Consider the following 20,575-nt stretch of genomic DNA (forward strand, 5'->3'; position numbering starts at 1 on the left):
AAAACGTTGCTGGCGTCGTTGCTTTTGATGTCAAACATGACGATACACGCTGACCTGGCGACGAAATAAAGTTCTGGACTTCTAGCTCTAGGATCCAGATCGCTGCTGCGTGTCAAACACAATGAGATCGCTATCCAGGACGCTGCAACGTCACGGATTATTGTCGCTCTCGTTGCAAAGTTGCTGAGTGTGACGGTACCTTAAGCCCTTTTCTAGAACCTTGGAAGGACAAAAATAATGCATTATCCTTTTTCCAAGGATTAGTAGCCGAGATATATTGTAGTAGGCACCTTCTAACATCTAACGTATGAAGCTTTTCTTTAGGGTTAGGAGGGTTAGGGAGAAAAAAAGGGTAGGATTATCTCTTGTGACCTGTGAAAGTGAGATGCTACTTTGGGTAAGTAAGCTGGGTCCGGCCTTAGGATTACCCTATCTTGCAAGAACTCTGTATAAGGGGGAAGCCTGGAAAATGACTGAATATCCCCTACTCTATGAGCAGATGTTATTGCTATCAAGAATACGGTTTTAAGGGATAGCATCTTAATCGAGGCTGACTCCAGGGTTCAAACATTGCCTCTGTCAAAGCTGAAATGAATAGGTTGAGATTCTACGGCATGCTTCTATTCTTGTGTGTGGTCCTAGCTCTCCCAGCGGCCTTAATAAATCTAGAAATCCAATAGACATTGGCAATATTACAGGAAAATAAGGCCCCCAGGGCAGAGACCTGCACTTTTAGTGTACTCATGGAAAGGCCCAATTCCAAACCCTTCTGAAGAAATTCTAAGATCTGTCGCACTGGTACCCAGTCTTCGACACTAAACTCAGAAGAGGCTAGGAATCACCTCCAGGTTCTAATGTAGATCTTTGCTGAAATTTGTTTTCTACTCTTCAGAAGGGTGTCCACTAAATTCGGGGAGAAGACTCTATTTGTCAACAATGACCTTTCAAACTCCACACCGTTAAATTAAGTCCCGTCACTTGTGGATGGTTGATTGGCCCCTGGCAGAGCAGATCCGGAAGGTCTGGAAGTACCCAGGGAACGCATACCTACATAGTCCTGAGCCATATGAACCAGGTCCTCCTGGGCCAAAATGGGGGGGGGGGGGATTAGTATGACCCTTGCCCAGTCTTCCCTGATTTTTCTCACCACTAGAGGTAACAGGGCTAATGGCGGGAATGCGTAGGCCAGGGAGAGGTCTCATTTTGTTAGGAATGCGTCCACTACCAGAGGATTCTCCCTGGGATTCAGGGAACAGAATTTCCCTACTTTTCTGTTTCTCCTGTTGGCAAAGAGGTCTGCCTCCGGTTGACCCCATTTGCGACAATCTAGTTTAAGATGTCCCTGTTCAAAGACCACTCTCCCTGTCTTAGTGTATTGCAGCTTAGAACGTCTGCTGTTATATGATCCTTTCCTCTGATATGAAGCGCTGTCAAAGATTGAAAATGTCTTTCAGCTGTTTGAAATAGGCGAACTGCTACTTGCATCAGAGCCTCGGAACGTGTTCTACCTTGGTGGTTGACATAGGCTAAAGCCACTTGGTTGTCCGAAAGAATCTTGACATGGTGACCCTGTAGATATATGAGGAGCTTTTTCACTGATAATTTCTATTGCTAACAACTCCCTCTGGTTGAACGAGGATCCCACCCGGTAGTCCTATTGTCCTTGGACCACGATCTCACCCATATGGGCCCCCACCCCGAGGAGCTAGCATCCGTGGTTATTACACGGGTTGTGGGTTACCCAGGGAACTCCTGCAGATAAGAGACGTGATGGTTAACGGGCTCAATGATATTTGGCTCTGCAGGGACCACCCTAAGGCTCTATCATTAACTAAGACATCCTTCTGTGTCTAGTGTGAAACTGAGCCCACCTGACAGCTGGGATACATGACGTCAGGGACTATAATAGGGACATGGCCTGCCTGAGGGTCATTTAACTTGACTGGTGGTAGACGACATTGTTGGGCTTCAGAATCTAACAGTAGGCCTAGAAATTTCTGGACCTTTAAAGGTTGCAATCAGGATTTCTCATAATTTATTATCCAGTCTAAAAGCTCTAGCCTGGCCCTAGTTTTTTCTATTTGTGACAGGCAATGATCTACTGAATTACCCACTATCAGGAAATCATCTACGTAAGGGACAATAAGAATATTCAACTCCCGCAGATGAGCCATGACTTTGGCAACTAATTTTGTGAATACCCAAGGGGCAGCCAATAAACTGAAGGGAAGCGCCGTAAACTGAAAATGTCGGACTACCCCCCTCATGGACACCGCCACCCTCAGGAATTGCTGGAAATCTGTATGGATAGGTACTTGATAGTACGCGTCTCTCAAATCCATGATAGCCATGAAACAATTTTCAAACAACATCTTTATTGATGAACTGATTGACTCCATCTTAAATGTTCGATTGATTAGAAACTCATTTAGGGAACGAAGATTAATAATGGTTCTAAATGATTTATCAGGTTTCTGAATGAGGAACACGGGAGAGTAGAATCCTCTACTACTCTCAGATTCCGGAACCTCTACCAGGACACTTTAAAAGCATAAATTCAAAACCTCTGATTCCAATGCCGGCTGTTCTAGAGGGGAAGAGAGCAAGGGAGTCAATTTAAAGCTATTCCGCGGAATAAAACTGAACTCAAGCTTGAGTCCATTAGCTATTATGTTCCACATCCAGTCACTATTTGTGATCTTTAACCATGCTGGAAGGAATGCCGACAATCTTTCCCCCACTGGAATTGCTAGTCATTTGTCGGGCTTACGCTCTCTTGAAGAGCGACTTAACATAAAGCCCATACCTCTCCATCTTCCCATCTGAAAAACGGTCTCTAGCAGGTGATGATGTGCGTCTTCTTCCCTGACCAAACCTCCTTCTATTGAAAGGATGTCGGTAGGACGTAGACAAAAAATTTGTAAACTTTTTCTTATCCCCTGCCTTATCCAGCAACTCATCCAGGGTTGGATCAAATAGATACTCCCCTTTGCACGGGATAGTACAGAGCTTTGATCTTGTTTGTATGTACCCCGGCCAGCATCTAAACCACAAGGCTCTGCGGGTCGACTTGCAAAATCCTGCTGCTCTGGCCACCATTCTAACAGAGTCAATTGAGGCATCCGATAGGAAAGCTGCAGCTTCCTGAATCACTGGCAGGTCACCTAGAATTGTATCTCTAGCAGCCTTTTCTTTTAGCTGGGACTTTAATTGGTCCAGACAGACCATCATGGATGTGGCCGTGCAAGTTGCTGCTACCGCTGGTCTTAGGGAACCGGCCATCTTCCAGGTTCCCTTAAGGAAGGTCTCTGCCTTCCTGTCTAGGGGGATCTTTAAGGGTCCTCATATCTTCAAAAGTTAGCGAGGCCCTTTTTGATGCTTTGGCTACCGCCGCATTTAACTTAGGGGGTTTGTCCCAGTTATTGACTGCCGGATCCTCGTAAGGGTATCTACGCTTAAGAGCCAGTGGTAAAGAGCCCCTCTTCTCTGACTCTTTCCATTCCCGGCAAATTAGCTCCTGGATCTTTTGATTTAAAGGGAATGACCTTTGCTTCCTCTATTCCAGCCCACTAAACATGATCTCCTGCATGGATAGGTGCGGTTTAGGTTCCGCTATGCCCATTGTACCCCTGACCGTTTTCCAGTTTATCTACTCAGTCTAGGGGAAAGCAAAAATGAGCAGAGTCTTTGTATCTTGAGCTCTTTACTTGAGACAGGGACTTCAGGGATTCCCTTACTTCTGCCCTGACTATATCTTGCAGCCTTGCAGTAATATTAGGAGACTAGTCTGCTCCCTGGGGGAGGATAGTAAAAGCAACATAGTCTATCTAGACGTAATGCCACTCCACCCCTTCCTGAGACCTCACCATCTGCTGGATACAGGGGGTAGATAATTTTTTCGGGCACAAATCTGTTATGGAGTCTCCACAGAGGGCGCATTTCTTGTGTTTAGCCTTACCCGTGCAATCCTTCCCCTATATAAAAAATATAAGGGGGAACTGAATCACTGAGAACATTGACGTAGATCACTTACCAGTGCCTGCAGGAAATAGGTACCAGAATATGAGGGGGTGGGGGGGGTTCACAGTCGATGCTCCTGACCCCTGTCTGGAGGAGCTCTTACTACTGAACTGTTCACTCTGTCACTTTTTTCCTTAGGCCTTCCGCACATCTTCCAGCAGCTGAGGCTCCTGCTCATAATCACTCTCCATTGTGCACAGAAAATGAGACCAGAAGCATGGGTCCTTCCCTGGAGCCTGCTTACATCCCCTCCTCTGGTCAGCAGCTCAGAATCGCCCTCCTCCACTTGGCTTTCTGCCCCTACAGGTGCACCAACCGGCCTGAACGACACATGCAAGTGTCTGGTGTCCTATTTTGGTGGGCGCCGCCATCTTGGATTTACCGAGCATGCGCAGCAACCCCGGTGACCCGGAAGCGCATGTTGGCTCCCCCTCCGACATCACCGCGGCCCAAACAGCACCCAACATCACACCCCGGGCTCCGCACATATCACCTCCGGCACCAGTCCACCGCCGGAGCAGAAGAACCCGGGGCCATACTTACCCGGCGCTGGCTTCTATGGAGACGGACATCCTCCGGACTCCGCTCCCTACTGCGAACGCCACCGCCGTGCAGCCCAGCCAGGACCACCATGGCATCTCCAAGAACACCGCACCGGCCGAGGTAGGAGACCCCCCCCCCCCCGCTACCTGGACTGGCCGGCCGGCCAGGAATCCATGAGACTCTTCATCTATAGGATCCCATCCAATCAGGAACAGGAAACCAACTGATGCCTGGGAGAGGTGCCGCCCTTTTATATCTGTAGGTTTCCTGTTCATGAAGGGCGGATTCCCTCTCTTGTGGTGCTGTCATGGGAGTCAGAATAAATTGGGGTTTTCAGCTCATGCTACCTAAAAACATGATATTTCTATTAATACTTTCCACTTTGCTGGAACTGAGAGACACTGTACTTAGCGGTGCTGAGAAACTCCGCATGGAATTTGGCGGGGTGCTCTCCTCTGTGAGCGACAGCTTTGGTGAAAACAGCTGTAGTATTAGTAGAATTATAAAGCCTAATACCAAGTTCATGAGTGGACTGTTATTAAGAGGCACAACATGGGAAATATTTTTTTATTAAATGGGATTATATTTAGACATTAATTTTTTTTAAAGGTGTTGTGTCAGGAAGTGCTGCATAAGGCTAGGTTTACACTAGCGTTTGGCAGGGCTGCGGGCGAAAGCCTTCTTACTCAGTGAAGTCCTGGACCCGTGGAAGCGCACAAGCGTGAAAAGGCCGCTGTCATTTCCTCACTCCCTGCACCGCAACTCTCACCATGTCTGTTTCGTTATTATGATGAATAAAGGACATTGATCTGCAGCAAAACTTGGGTGAGTGCCACACCTATTTCTTCTATTTTTGATATCTGCTTAAGGCTAGTTTCACACTAGCGTTCGGCAGGGCTGCGGGCGAATGCCTTCTTACTCAGTGAAGCCCCGCCCACTGCAGCACTTCTTCCTTCAGCTCCACCTACATCTGCATGCGTCCCCTGACATTAACATTGGGTACGCAAGCCATGCGGATGTATGCAAATGCCTGCTCATGCATCGTTTTGAAGCTGCGCCGACTGCAACATGTTGCATTTGATGCAGGTCAGCGCAGCATCAATATTAGCCAATTCTGGCACTTAGCCTCTCTCTTCCCACTGCCCTGTAGTGGTGGCATATGGGGTAATAGGGGGGTTAATGTCACCTTTGAATTCTAAGGTGATATTAAGCCGGCTTAGTAATAATAATAATAATAATAATAATTTTATTTATATAGCGCCAACATATTCCGCAGCGCTTTACAAATTATAGAGGGGACTTGTACAGACAATAGACATTACAGCATAACAGAAATACAGTTCAAAACAGATACCAGGAGGAGTGAGGGCCCTGCTCGCAAGCTTACAAACTATGGGGAAAAGGGGAGACACGAGAGGTGGATGGTGTCAATAAGACACCTATCCATTACTAATCCTATAGTTGTTAATGGGTTAAATAAGCACAAAGCCATAATAAAGTATTTTAATTAAATAAAACACTGCACAGTTTTGCAATCTTTATTGTTCTGCCAATCCATGCGACGCACTCGTTATCGTGCAAAAAATAAAAAACCAACACATATACTCCCTGGCCTGACGCAGGCCATTTACTAACGACTGTTCCACGACGTTCTCCCCTATAGAGCTGTCACATCAGGAGATGTGACAGCTCTATAGGCCCCCAGTGACACTCTGAAAGGAGACAGTGGCTCCTGCAGTGCATCACTTAAGAGGTTACCGGAGTTCAGGCTCTCACTTTACGGCAACGCTGCATGAGAATTTTCCCTTGCAGCGGTGCTGCAAGTGACAGTATGAACTATACTAAATTCTCGGCGGAGGGATACAGTGCGGAGGATTACCTACTGTCACTGTATCACCGGAGCCCCTGGAGCACGGTTGCATCTGCCGTTGTGACAGCTCTCCACTGGACATAGTCATGGGACACTCGTTATTAAATGGATTACATCAGAACAGGGAGTATACTTTTTTTTATTTTTACAGGTGATCGAGGGCTTCGGGGGACTAGATGTATGGCGAGTAAATACTGTATGTTGTATGTACTGTATGTCTATATATGTGTGTATGAGTTTCACATTGACTAACATTGGTTGTTTACTACACTGTGGATTTGATGCAATTCCGCACATCCAAAAACGCTGCAGATCCGCATCAATATCCGCAACGTATGCACATAGCCTCAACATTTAATTCAAGTAACATCTTATTGTGCTGTGATTCTCTCACATGAGGGAATCACATTACAGGTGAGGAGAAGACAGATAATTTCTCCATCTTGTCCATCGTCTATGGGTCCGCGGATGACAGACTGCACTCGGATGACACCCGAGTGCAGACCGATCTTTCACACGCACCCATAGACTTGTATGGGAGTAAATTATCCGATGCACTTGCAGTATGTTGCAATTATTTAATAAAACAAAAATGAAAAATTTGAAGATCTGCACTACTCCATAGTAGAACATTGGTCACAGTGCTATAATATGTGTTACACTCATTTCAGTGAGTCCTAAACGCGTACGCACGTGCGTGCATGCGTTTTTAAGGAAATTTATCATCAGAAAATGACTTATTTTTTTAAATCAAGTAATTAATATGTATTAAAGTCATTCTAATATAATTATATGAATTAAAGAAAAAAAAAAAAAAAAAAAAAAAAAAAAAAAAAGAGTAAAACATCAGATATAAACAACCTACCAAAAGGCGTTTGTCTTTTTAACTGTACAGTATTAGAAACTAGAGTTGAGCGAATTAGCTGCAGAAGAAACCCGGATACATGGAGCGCGCCGGCTGATCGGCGCCGCAGCTGGATGTCGCGGCTGTGTCACTATCACAGCACATGCATGGGGAGCCTGTGTGTTGGGCTGCTCATGCATGTGCTGTGACAGTGACACAGCCAAGACACATACAACTGCGGCACCAAACAGCTGATCAGCCTGCACGATCCATGTATCCTACACTCTGCTGCCCAACTAATCTACCTATCTCCCCGCTATTCCCCAACCTCTCCCCTATGCCAAGCCCTTCACTGGCTTCATATCATCCAGAGACTCCAGTTCAAAACCCTTACTATGACATACAAAGTCATCCACAATTTGTCTCCTCCATACATGTGTGACATGGTCTCACGAGAATTACCTACACACAACCTTCGATACTTACAAGATCTCCTTCTTTACTCCTCTCTTATCTCTTCTTCCCACAGCCGCATCCAAGACTTCTCCCATGCTTACCCCATACTCTGGAACTCTCTACCCCAACACATCAGACTCTCGCCTACCATAGAAACCTTCAAAAAGAACCTGAAGACCCACCTCTTCTGACAAGCCTACTGCCTGCAGTGATCCTCAACTTGCTTAACCGCGGTGCAACCAGCTCTACCCTCTACTAGTGTATCCTCACCCATCCCCTGTAGACTGTGAGCCCTTGCGGGCAGGGTCCTCTCTCCTTCTGTACCTATTAGTGCCTTGTTTTTGCTCATGTTTATTGTACTTGTCTATATTTGTCCTTTTTTTCACATGTAAAGCGCCATGGAATAAATTACACTATAAAAAAAATGGTAGTTACCTGCCGATAACGGTATTTCTCTGATCCCATGATGGCACCACGGAGAGAGAGGGGTCCGCCCCCAGGGACAGGAAACCTACAGATGAAAAAGGGCGTACCTCTCTCCCACATCAGTTGGATTACAGAGCCTTATACAGAACTTCAGCTGCAACTCAATATTTGTACAAATTAAACTTAACCAAATTAACTTAACAGAGGCACCGTGACTAAAACTAATTACTGGTACATTACCAAGTGCACACCTGTGTGTGAAAAGGGAGGGAATATACGGGTGCCATCATGGGATCAGAGAAATACCGTTATCGGCAGGTAACTACCATTTTCTCTATCCCCATGATGGCACCACGGAGAGATTTGAATAGATAGCTCTTAGGGAGGGACCACTGCCTCTAGAACCCTTCGCCCAAAGGTAGTATCAGAGGAGGTCAAGTCTAAGCGGTAATGCTTGAAAAATGTAGACTGGGAAGACCAAGTGGCCGCTCTACATATCTGTTGTATCGAAGCGCCAGCTCTCTCTGCCCAGGATGATGCCACTGCTCTGGTCGAATGAGCCTTTATATTCTCCAGGATGGCTGTCCCACAGGATGAGTAGGATAGGGCGATGGCGTCTCTTATCCACCTTGCTAACGTGGCTTTCGATGCTTTTTGTCCCTTCCGTGGACCCTGGAAGCAGACAAACAAAGCCCTATCCTTCCTGCACTCCCTAGTGGCTGACAGATATTGGATCAGACATCGTTTTACGTCTAGGGTATGCAGTGTTTTTCCCCCCTCATTTTTAGGGTTGGGACAAAAGGAGGGCAAAGAGATTTCTTGCGTTCTATGAAACTGTGACGATATTTTAGGGAGGTAAGCTGGGTCAGTTTTAAGAATGACTGTCATCAAGTATCTGAATAAAGGGTGGACATGAGGATAACGCTTGTATATCGCTGACACGACGAGCCGAGGTTAGGGCCACTAGGAGTGTGGTTTTTAGGGATAAGATCTTTAAAGGAACTTCTGTCAGGGGCTCAAAGGGAGGTTTGGTTAGAGCGTTTAATACAAGGTTTAGATCCCATGGAGGAGAGTTGTGGAGGGGAATGGGTCTGGATCTAGATGAGGCTTTAATGAAACGCATGACCCATAAATTTTTGGCCAAGTCGTAATTATACAGTGCTCCTAAGGCTGCCACCTGGACCTTTAGAGTGCTTGTAGCTAAACCTCTTTCCAGACCTTTCTGTAAGAACTCAAGTATTTTCCCTATTGGGATCTCCCCGGACGGGTCTGCCCCTGATACCGACATAAACTTTTTCCACACTTTCCCATATATTCTAGTGGCTACGGGTTTTCTACTCTGTAATAGAGTGGACACCAAGTTGGGAGAGAACCCTTTATCCCTCAGCAACCTCCTTTCAAAAGCCATGCTGTCATGTGTAAATTTTTTACATTGGGGTGAAATACTGGACCCTGGGACAGAAGTTTTGGAGAGTCTGGTAGAACCCAAGGACTCGATATGGACATGTTTCTTAGCCAAGAAAACCATATTCTGCGGGGCCAAAATGGCGCTATTACTATCACTGTAGCTCTCTCCTCCCGAATTTTCCTCAACACTAAGGGGATGAGCGACATTGGAGGGAACGCATAGGCGAGATGATAGTTCCAAGGAATTGTTAGCGCGTCTAGAGCTACAGGGTTCCCCCGGGGATCGATTGAGCAGAATGTTTTCACTTTGTGGTTTTGGCTGTTCGCGAATAGGTCTATTTCTGGTAGACCCCAGAGATTCACGATTTGATCGAAGACCAACTGATTTAGCTCCCACTCTCCCTGCTTTAAGCATGTTCTGTTCAGGAAGTCTGCAGTCTGGTTTTCTGAGCCCTTTAAGTGGAGAGCTGTCAAGGACTTTAGACTGTGTTCCGCTATGTGGAAGATGGATTGGGTTACCTCCATCAGTGCTCGACACCTGGTGTCCCCTTGGTGGTTTAGATATGCGACCACTACCTGGTTGTCCGAGAAGACTTTTACATGATGCCCGTGAAGGAGATATAGAAAATGTGTTAGGGCCAGCTTTACCGCTAAAAGTTCTTTCATGTTGGAAGAGTCTAGCTCTTGACTTCTGTTCTAATTCCCCTGTGCCACTTGATCATCTATGTGTGCTCCCCAACCCCAGGGGCTTGCATCTGTCGTTAGAATTTTTTCTGTCGGTAGAGCCCAAGGAACCCCTTTGGTTAGATTCCCTGGGTCCGCCCACCATGCTAGGGAGTGTATCGTGTTTGGTGATATACTTAACTGCTCGTCTAAATTCCCGTGCAGAGATATGCCTGAATCTAAAGTCTCCCATTGTAGATCCCGGGAATGACATTGTGCCCACTGTACGGCCGGGATACAGGCAGTCATGGAGCCCAACAGGGACATTGCTTTCCTCAGGGTAGTGACTGGAGATACCGTCAGCTGCAACACTGCCTGTGTCATTTTCTGAATCTTCTCCTGAGGAAGATAGCATTTCTGGGTGATCGAGTCTGGGACTATCCCTAAGTACTCCTGTACCTGGGATGGCACCATCTTGGACTTGGCTATGTTTAGCAGCCACCCTAGACTCGACAGTGAAGTCATGACCTGATTCCACTGTTGTTCGCAATGTTGGAATGAGTTCCCTACTACAAGGAGGTCGTCCAGATAGGGAACTATTAGGATGTTCTGCTCCCGTATGTGGGCCATTACTTCTGACATTATTTTCGTGAATACCCGAGGAGCAACAGCTATCCCGAAGGGGAGAGCCCGGAATTGGAAGTGTTTTACCTCCCCCTGGATATTCACTGCCAGTCTGAGATATTTTTGATAATCTCTGTGGATGGGCACATGGTAATATGCGTCTCGTAAATCTAGAACAGTCATGAAACACAAGGGAAAGAGTATTCTTACGCAAGATTTTATTGTCTCCATTTTGAAATGTTGTATCTCTAGGAAACTGTTTAATTTTTTTAGATTGATGATCGTTCTGTATGATCCGTCCGGCTTCTTGCGGAGGAAGAGGGGAGAATAGAAACCTGTGCCTCTTTCCTGGTATGGGACTTCTTGCAATACCCCTTTCTGGACTAAGTTCAGAATTTCCTTCTGGAGAGCTGACTGTTCGTGTGATTGTTTTTGAGGCGTTATCATGAAGAAGTTGCCGGGAGGGACACGAAATTTGAATTTGAGGCCTTCTCGTATAATGCCTAAGATCCAGGGGCTGTTTGAAATTCTTTCCCAGGCTGGAAGAAACTCGGCTAGTCTCCCTCCGACCCGGGGAATACCTTCATTTGGATTTTTTATTATCAGGAGGGGGAGGGGGAGTTTGTTGAACAAGAAGCCCCTGTTTTTATTTCTTCTGTCTTCCCATCCATCCTTATTTCCTTTTGGGGGTCTTCTCCGCATAAACTTTCTGTTCCGAAAGGAACGTCTATATGACTGGTTAGGGAATCCGGGGACAGATTTCTTTTTATCCCCCGCTTTGTCGAGGATGTCATCTAATGTTGATCCAAACAGGAATTCCCCTTCGCAAGGTATTGAGCATAACTTGGTCTTCGTTTGCAAGTCCCCCGGCCAGCACTTTAGCCACAGGGCACGTCTTGCTGCGTTGGAAAAAGAGGCTGACCTGGCTGCTTATCTCACTGAGTCCACCGAAGCGTCCGCCAAAAAAGCTGCTGCCCCTTTCATCATGGACACTGACTTTTGTATTGTGTCTCTTGAGACTTTTCCCTTTAGCTGGGAATCCAAGTGTTCGAGCCATACCATTAGAGCACGGGCTGTGCAAGTGGCTGCGATGGCTGGCTTTAGACCACCTCCTGCTGCTTCCCATGAGTGTTTTAAGAAAGTGTCTGCTTTTTTGTCCATCGGCTCTTTTAGAGTGCCCATGTCCTCGAAGGGCAGGGCAAATTTTTTGGAGGCCTTTGCTATGGCCACATCCAGTTTGGGTGCCTTGCTCCAGGATGAGCAGGCTGGGTCGAACGGGTATTTTCTCTTGGGAGTCAAGAGAACTTTTTTATCCGTTTTTTTTCCATTCTTTCTTGATTAAAGAATGAATCTTCTCATTTATCGGGAATACCCTTCTTTTCTTCTGTTCTAATCCGCTGAACATTATGTCCTGTGCTGTTCTTTTAGGACGTTCATCTACCAGACCCATGGTTGTTCTAATGGCCTTCACCAGTGCGTCTGTCTCTTCGATGGGGAAGCAACTGCGTCCCCCTTCTGACGATAGTGAAGAGGTCTCGGATGTTGATGAATCGTTAGAGTCAGATGTTTCACTTTCTGATTTGTTTATGCTGGGTTCAGGAGACTTATGACCTGATCTACTTTTTTCCCTCGGAATTTTAATGCCTTTGAGGGCACTCTCCACCTGATTTTTTGTTAATGTTTTCAGGTCTGATGCGAACGCCGGGGACTCCTCCTGAATGGTTTTTTCTATGCAAGATCCGCATAGCTTTTTTTCCCAGGAGGAAGGTAGTTCTTCCGAACATATTGCACAAACTTTGTGCTTTGATTTAGTTGTACACTTCCTTCCCTAGAAGAAAAAGTAATCTCGTATTACATTATTACTTTCACGTAGATCACTCACCCCTTGTGAATAAGAGATACCGTCTCTGGCCTCGGGACTACATCCACTGGATTCGTCGCCGGTCGTGTAGATTTCCCAGAGACTTGGCTGCGTTGTGACCCTGAGCGACCACTGCTGCTGCGCTGCTGGGACGAAGCATTTGCCTTCCGCTGATGCTGTGAGCGCGGGTGCCGCTGCACCTGTAATTGCTCAGGTGACAGTTGTGCACACTCCTGTGCCTCTTGCTCCTCTCTACCACTCATAGTGGCTCCACTCTGTAATTTTTTAGCAAAGAGGGGATTTCCACGCTTACTCCTTAGGGAACGCTGTTTTTGAATCTGCCGCCGGCAGAAGCGACCATCTGCGCAGGCGCGCGCGTCACTTCCGGTTCGCGGCACAGGCGTTCTATAGGGAAAATATTATTGGGGACGCCTGTGCGCGCGTTCTCTCGTTCCGCCTGCCCCCGCACTTCCGGTTTGGGCGGCGGTGATCGGCGGTGCTGTGGGGCGCTTTCTGCTCTAGCGCTCCTGCGCCCGCCATGGAAAGGTAGCCACCGCTACCTCCATGTACCGACTAGCGGTACAGAGGCTGAATCGGTGACCGCCGTCATCTGCCTCCTTCCTCCCCCTTTTTTTTTTTCCACAGGGAAGGCAGGCTGGAACCTCTTCACTGCCTCCCCCTGCCACACTCACCCATAGGGCCCGCCGACCCCAGCAGTGGTGCTTCAGGGTCGGAATAAAAGGGAGGAGAAAACCCGCTGTAACCAGCCGAGACAGGGCGCCCCCTGTCAGGAACCGACCGGCCAGCTCCCTGGAATCCCACGAAGAATCCTTCAGGTACGTGCTGTAGGTTCCCCGTCAGGGACAGGAAACCAACTGATGTGGGAGAGAGGTACGCCCTTTTTCATCTGTAGGTTTCCTGTCCCTGGGGGCGGACCCCTCTCTCTCCGTGGTGCCATCATGGGGATAGAGAAAATGTATTATTATTATTATAATAATATATCCGGGTTCTCTCTGCAGCTTATTCGGCAGGGACCCGAACAAATTCGCTCAACTAGTAGAAACCTAACTTTCTCAGCCAGATGGAATAGTGCCACACGTATTTTAAAAAATATTTTTAGCAATACTTTTTTCATATCGTGTTCTTTATTTTAAAAAAAAAAAAACCCCATATACTTGTAGTTATAGAAATCCAGGCATTTTTACAGTGATCACTTGGGATTTTTAGATTGAAAAGATGCTGGAGTGACGCCATCTGTCAAGCATGGTGGAGGTAATGTGATGGTCTGGGGTTGCTTTTGGTGCTGGTAAAGTGGGAGATTTGTACAAGGTAAAAGGGATTTTGAAGGAAGACTATCACTCCATTTTGCAACGCCATGCCATACCCTGTGGACAGCACTTGATTGGAGCCAATTTCATCCTGCAACAGAACAATGACCAAAGCACACCTCCGAATTATGCAAGAACTATTTAGGGAAGAAGCAGGCAGCTGGTATTCTATCTGTAATGGAGTGGCCAGTGCAGTCACCATATCTCAACCCCATTGAGCTGTTGTGGTAGCAGCTTGACCGTATGGTACACAAAAAGTGCCAATCAAGCCAAACCAACTTGTGGGAGGGGATTCTGGAAGCATGGGGCGAGATTTCTCCAGATTACCTCAGCAAATTAACTGCTAGAATGCCAAAGGCCTGCAATGCTGTAATTGCTGCAAAGGGAGCATTGTTTGACAAAAGCAAAGTTTGAAGGAGAAAATTATTATTTTAAATAAAAATATATATAATTTTTTTCGAAGCTTGTCAATGTCTGGACTAGATTTTCAATTCATTTGGCAACTCATTTGATTAAGAAAAGTATGAGTTTTCATGGAAAACACAAAAATGTCTGGGTGACCCTAAACGTTGGAACCGTAGTATATGCTTGGAATCGGTAGCCGATTCTGAATTTGCCATATTGGTACACTATTCGTGCCGAATCTATGTTTAATGATCAATTAAGAACATATTTGTTCATTTCTACTCCCATTGTCTCCAGTGACGTTCGGCTGTGTTTGGCAAATATTGCAAAAACAATATTTGCCACCGATCATAACCAGGACCGAATTTTTAAAAATTCACTGAACTCTAGTTATGACCACTAATCTAGTGACAGTTACTTAGCTAGTTGCTAGTGGTCGTAACTTTGGATACCTAAGTTCTTGCAAATGCCTACACATGCGTAGAGAGACAGTGAATCAGATAAACAATACTATATTTCTAATTGGAGGTATTTCCATTATTATTCCTACTACATATTGGGATAGGATCTTGGAAATGGCAATACCCCTTTGACACTCCATATATCTGTCTATATTTATCATAGATCAGATATTTACGCTCTTGGCCCACCTTTCAATCAGGCTTGATTGCTCATTTAAGGCTGGTTTTACACGCAGCATTTTATAGAAAAAAAAGCCACTTTTTCGTGACTGTGGTGCCATTTTCAGCTTTATATGCTCTTTAATGTAACAAGAACTGGATAACACATTGATATGTTTAGTGGCAGTTTTGTAGTTATTTTTTTTATTTCATTAGTGCCATTACCTTAATAGGTAAATAAAATCCTCTATGCTCTGGGAATGGTGTTTTTTTCTGCCATTTTTCCCATAAAATGCTCTATAAGACTAGGAAAAATAAAATGTACAAGTAAAAAATAAATAAATTGTCAGCACATGGTTAGACATTGAACAAGGGATCAGCACTTGGAGCATGGGCTGCTCTTATTTATATAGAGTTATCATATTCCACAGCTGTTTCCAGACATTAGCACTGTCACTATAACGATTCTGGGATTTGCAATATTACATGAGAACTTTGATCAAAGGCATCACCTAATATTGAGCCCAGAATGATGGAAAATATAATGTACCTATACAGCCTTAAAACGTATCACAATCAAAAAGAAGCTCAAACGTAACCTGATTCAGAAAGGTTATTTTCACTTAGGAAAATATGTATATTTAATGTTGCCACTTCCACTCTTCTAGCCAAGCAATGCACTTTTAATTAGATTGAGCTCAGAATCAATGCAGCCCTGTGTCCTCAAATAACTGGACTGCATTCCAAAGGGGGGTGCACTTCTCTGGCTAAGGTAGGCGTGAAATTGATTAAGAGCAGCGGTTATAGGCAAGCAGGAGGAAGAACAGTGTCAGGTTCCAAAGCACCGCTCCATGTATACAACATAGGCTCCAGCTCCAAGGGGTCAGTCCTCTATACATGGGAATGGGGAAATAATAGTGCAAAATACAGCAATTACCTCTGAATGTGGGGGAATCACTGATATATGATCAACTTCGTATTCTGATGAAATACAGTTATGATTAATTACACAATCTGCAATAAAGGGCTTTTTTTTTTTTTTTTTTTAAAGAATGCATTACAACAGATCAGAGGCTAGAAGATATTTGTTCCAGCTGCAAACATTTTCACTAGGCCCGCCAATATGTGATATTGTTTGAACATATATATCCCAATCCCCAAGTATTAGGAATATATTGGCGCAATAAAAATAAAAATTATCACATAAGGATGAGAGATCAGATGGGGTGACCGAATACACATGGCAAAGCCATGCCCACCTTCTGTCAAAGCCACGCGGGCATGATTTGCCATTGCGCAGTCGCACCGTCCGCCAATACTTTCTAGAACCCTACTTAGTCATTACTGCAGTCTAAATGAATATACAGAGTTGTATGCACTGCAGCGGTCACTCCATTGTTAAAAAGATCAATCAATGGAGCTACAAAGTTTCCGTGGCGCTTTACTATAACACAGAGACATTGTGTAGGATCTATACACAATATGATACTATAGTGTTTGTATAATAATGAAGTTCTGTACTCACGTGCCTCCGTATAACACAGGTAGTGCGGCTTTCCTCCACGTACCAAGGATACGTTCGTTACATCTGCACCCCTAGGGGATTTCTGACCCACAGGACCATTTCTAATATCTGGAACATTGGGCTGAATCTGCTCCTCATCTTGGGTGTATGGGCAATTTAACGCTCCAGGCTCAGTCAGAAATAGTTTCCTACAGAAGCATTCACTAACACTGAAGTGTGAACAGTCAACTAAGCAACTATTTCATAGAGTTTCTTCAGCTGGGAAATAACATTCAGCTCCGCACACGTCATATAATACATAGATTTAGTCATATTTTGTTTTACTGCATGGGGTATTAGCAAACTTAAATCAAAGCTTTTATTTTCGAAACAGTGCATTGTAAATAATTCCATCTAAACACTATATGAATGCTATAGTGGTGAAGGATCAAATTGTACCTTGCATTCCCCAGGCTCTGTGATCCTCAGCAATAAGCTTGTCAGGAAGATCCATGCTGCAGGAGGGCTCCCCATATCTGGAGCTGCAGCTGATCCAAGACAGCACAGCAGTAACTGATGTGAGTCTTAGATCTTGGCTTCCCCACAGTGGACCCCTCTCTCTGACTCAACCTTCCTCCCTGGTTTTCACTCCCTCCCCACATGGGTCAATTACCTGCTGTATTGGGATAACAACTGCTGCGCCCTCTGCTGGTCTCCTACAGCATTACTACAAACTACTAATCCTTTGGGACTTATTGGTGTTGAGAACTTTCCTAATTCACAAGGTTCTTGTCCCTGCACTAAATCAAAAGTGAAGCATGGCATAATTCCCTATAGGCTTGTCAATAGGACCTGAAATACGTAAGAAAAAAGAAAAAAATAGTGACATTTGCAATATTTTTCAGGTCTTTAAACCCCTTCATGACCATGAGTTTTTCCTTTTTTGGCACTTTTGTATTTTCCTCCCCCTTCTTCCCAAAGCCAAAACTTTTTTATTTTTCCATCAATATAGCTGTATTAGGGCTTGTTTTTTTTCAGGACAAGTTGTACTTCTGAATGACACCATTGATTTTACCATATAGTGTACTGGAAAACGGGGAAAAAAATTCCAAGTGCGGTGAAATTGTAAAAAAAAAAAAGTGCAAGTCCACCATTGTTTTGTTTTATTTACCATTTTCATTATATGGTAAAACTGACCTGGCAACATGATTCCCCAGGTCAGTATGAGCACGCAGATACCAAACATGCATAGGTTCTATTTATTTAAGTAGTGGAAAGAAAAATTAAAATTTGCATGAATTTTGCGCTTGTCGCCATATTCTAAGGCCCATTATGTTTTCATTTTTCGTGATTTGGGGCTGGTTGAGGGCTTATTTTTTGCAGCTTGAGCTGATGTTTTTATTTATACCATTTTGGGGTAGATACAATGTTTTGCTCACCTCTTATTGCATTATATTGCAAAATTGCAAAACATAATTCTGGTGTTTTGATTTTTTTTCACGTTATGTCGTTTAACGATCGGATTAATTGTTATTATATTTGGATAGATCGGACATTTCTGAAAATAGTGATACCCAATATGGGTATTTTTTAAAATTGTTTTATTTTCAAAGGGGCAAGGGGGGGGGGGTGATTTGAATTTTGTGTTTTTTTTTAATATTTCTAAAAACTTATTTTACTGACTTCATTATTCCACTTCAGACACCTGAAACTGCATCCGATCGTCTGAGCTATACTTATCTGCACTGCTATGTATAGCAAAAATCGCAATGTCATATGAACGCCAGCCATGAGCAGCAATATTTACAGGTTTTAATGTAAATATACATCAGAAATCATGGACGGGTTGAGGCCACATTCACATGTTGAGTATTTGGTGAGTTTTTCACCTTAGTCTTTATAAGCCATAACCAGGAAGTATAATGGAAACATGTCACCACTTTTGCATTTTTTTTTTACCTTTTTCTGGTTTTTGGCTTACAAATGACTGATGTAAGAAAACTCACCAAATACTCAACATGTGCAAGTGGCCTTAGGCAAATTTCACAGGGGTGTATGAAAAATCAACCATTTTTGATCCAGAAAAAAAAGGTAATTTTTAATCCATATTTTTGCCATCAGTATGACATCCATATTTATACTTTTATAACTAAAAAATTGTACAAGGCCAAATACAGTTTCTTATGCTAGGCAACGTGCACACGTTGAGTATTTAGGGCAGGGCCGGACTGGCCATTTGGCAATTCTGGCAAATGCCAGAAGGGCCTGTCTGGTTGTGGGCTGCCTTGTCTGCAACGTTGTTAACAGAATCAGGGCTCTCAAGACAGCCATACTGTTAAGAATTGTGATGGAGCACAAAGTTGCTGACTCCATCACTTGCCCTAGCAGGCCACGGGTATTATTAGTATATTGGTCTTGTAGAAAATCTTACTTACCTCCATCCAGGGAAATATTAGTAATATATGCCATCTGGTGCTTGGGGATGGGGAGAGCATGGGCCTGTGTGATTTCAAATGCGAGGATTGTATTTCAGCCCCAGTCTGTACCTGAGTAAAGAAGTTGTCCACTACAGTAAAAAAAAAAAAATTTTCAAAAATCTTGCTATTATGTGCAACTGAAAACTTCCACTGTCTTTATTTTAGCAATATTACCTTTTATCATGCTGTAGCAGCACATCTTCAGTGCTGGATCCAGCTCTCATGGGGTTAATCGACAACTTCCTTTCTCCTGAGTTATTGTGCTCTAATACTACAAGTTCCATGATGCATTGCACTGGCCATTAAGCCCGAACCTACCACACCCACTCCAAAACACACCCAAACCCCTCCCTCCTCTCCCTCCTCTCTCTCCCTCCTCTCTCTCCCTCCTCTCTCTCCAAAAAGATTTGTGATATCATTTCTGTCCAACCTCCTCTTTTACATTTGTCCAACCCACACTCAATTACACACAGACAGATGGATGGATGGATAGATAGATAGATTAATAGATATGTAAGGTATCTATATATCTATGTCTATTTCCATAGATATGTCCATATCCATGTATCTAATAATAATAATAATATAATAATAATAATCTTTATTTTTATATAGCGCTAACATATTCTGCAGCGCTTTACAGTTTTGCACACATTATCTATCTAAACCCCTTCACCCCTGGAGCTTTTTTGGTTTATTGCTCCCCTTCTTTCCAGAGCCATAATTTTTCCGTCAATATGGCCATGTGAGGGCTTATCTTTTGCGGGACAAGTTCTACTTTTGAACGACACCATTGGTTTTACCATGTCGTGTAACAGAAAATGTGAAAAAAATTCAAAGTGCGATAAAATTGCAATTCCACACTTGTTTTTTGCTTGGCTTTTTTGCTAGGTTCACTAAATGCTAAAGCTGTGTGCACACATTGCGGATTTGATTGCAGATCCGCAGGGTTTTTTGCTGCACAGAATTGCATCAAATCCGCAGTGTAGTGCATAACCAATGTAAGTCTATGAGAGCTGCAGACTTGATGTGCACATGCTGCGGAAAAAGCCGCACCGAAACGCAGCTTTTTTTTGTTCCGCAGCATGTCACTTCTTTTGTGCTGAACTACAGTGTTTCTGCACCCTTAGACTTTCATTGAGTGGGGCACATCCGCAGCAAAACCGCAGATGTAAAAAAGATGTGCAGTTTTGCTGCGGATGTGGGTCCAAGAAATGCTGCAGTTCGGGAGGAGGGAAGTGTGTGGGCGGTGACTGTGTGCCTGTATGTGTGTGCGGGCGTGGTCTGCGGGCTGTTTGGATGTGTGCGGGACTGTTCGGGTGTGTGCGGGGTCTGCAGGCTCTTCGGATGTGTGCGGGTCTGTTTGGATGTGTGCGGGACTGTTCGGGTGTGTGCGGGGCTGTGCGGGTGTGTGCGGGGGTGTGCGGGACTGTTCGGGTGTGTGCGGGACTGTTCGGGTGTGTGCGAGTGTGTACCTGGGTGTTCTGGTGTGTGCGGGACTGTTCGGATGTGTGCGGCGCTGTGCGG

General features: G+C 44.7%; 1 protein-coding gene across 1 annotated transcript in view; it reads right to left on the reverse strand.

The window, feature by feature from the left end:
* LOC138669364 (uncharacterized) overlaps positions 1–17,143 on the reverse strand; it is a 180,961-nt gene extending 163,818 nt beyond the window's left edge. Inside the window, exon 1 of the mRNA XM_069756096.1 lies at positions 17,031–17,143. Within this exon, the coding sequence (XP_069612197.1) occupies positions 17,031–17,105 (75 nt within the window). The 5' untranslated portion in view covers positions 17,106–17,143. The remainder of the gene's footprint in view (positions 1–17,030) is intronic.
* Between the last annotated feature and the right edge of the window lie 3,432 nt (positions 17,144–20,575).

The sequence above is a fragment of the Ranitomeya imitator genome, chromosome 1 (genome assembly GCF_032444005.1).
Source record: "Ranitomeya imitator isolate aRanImi1 chromosome 1, aRanImi1.pri, whole genome shotgun sequence".
Taxonomy (NCBI): domain Eukaryota; kingdom Metazoa; phylum Chordata; class Amphibia; order Anura; family Dendrobatidae; genus Ranitomeya; species Ranitomeya imitator.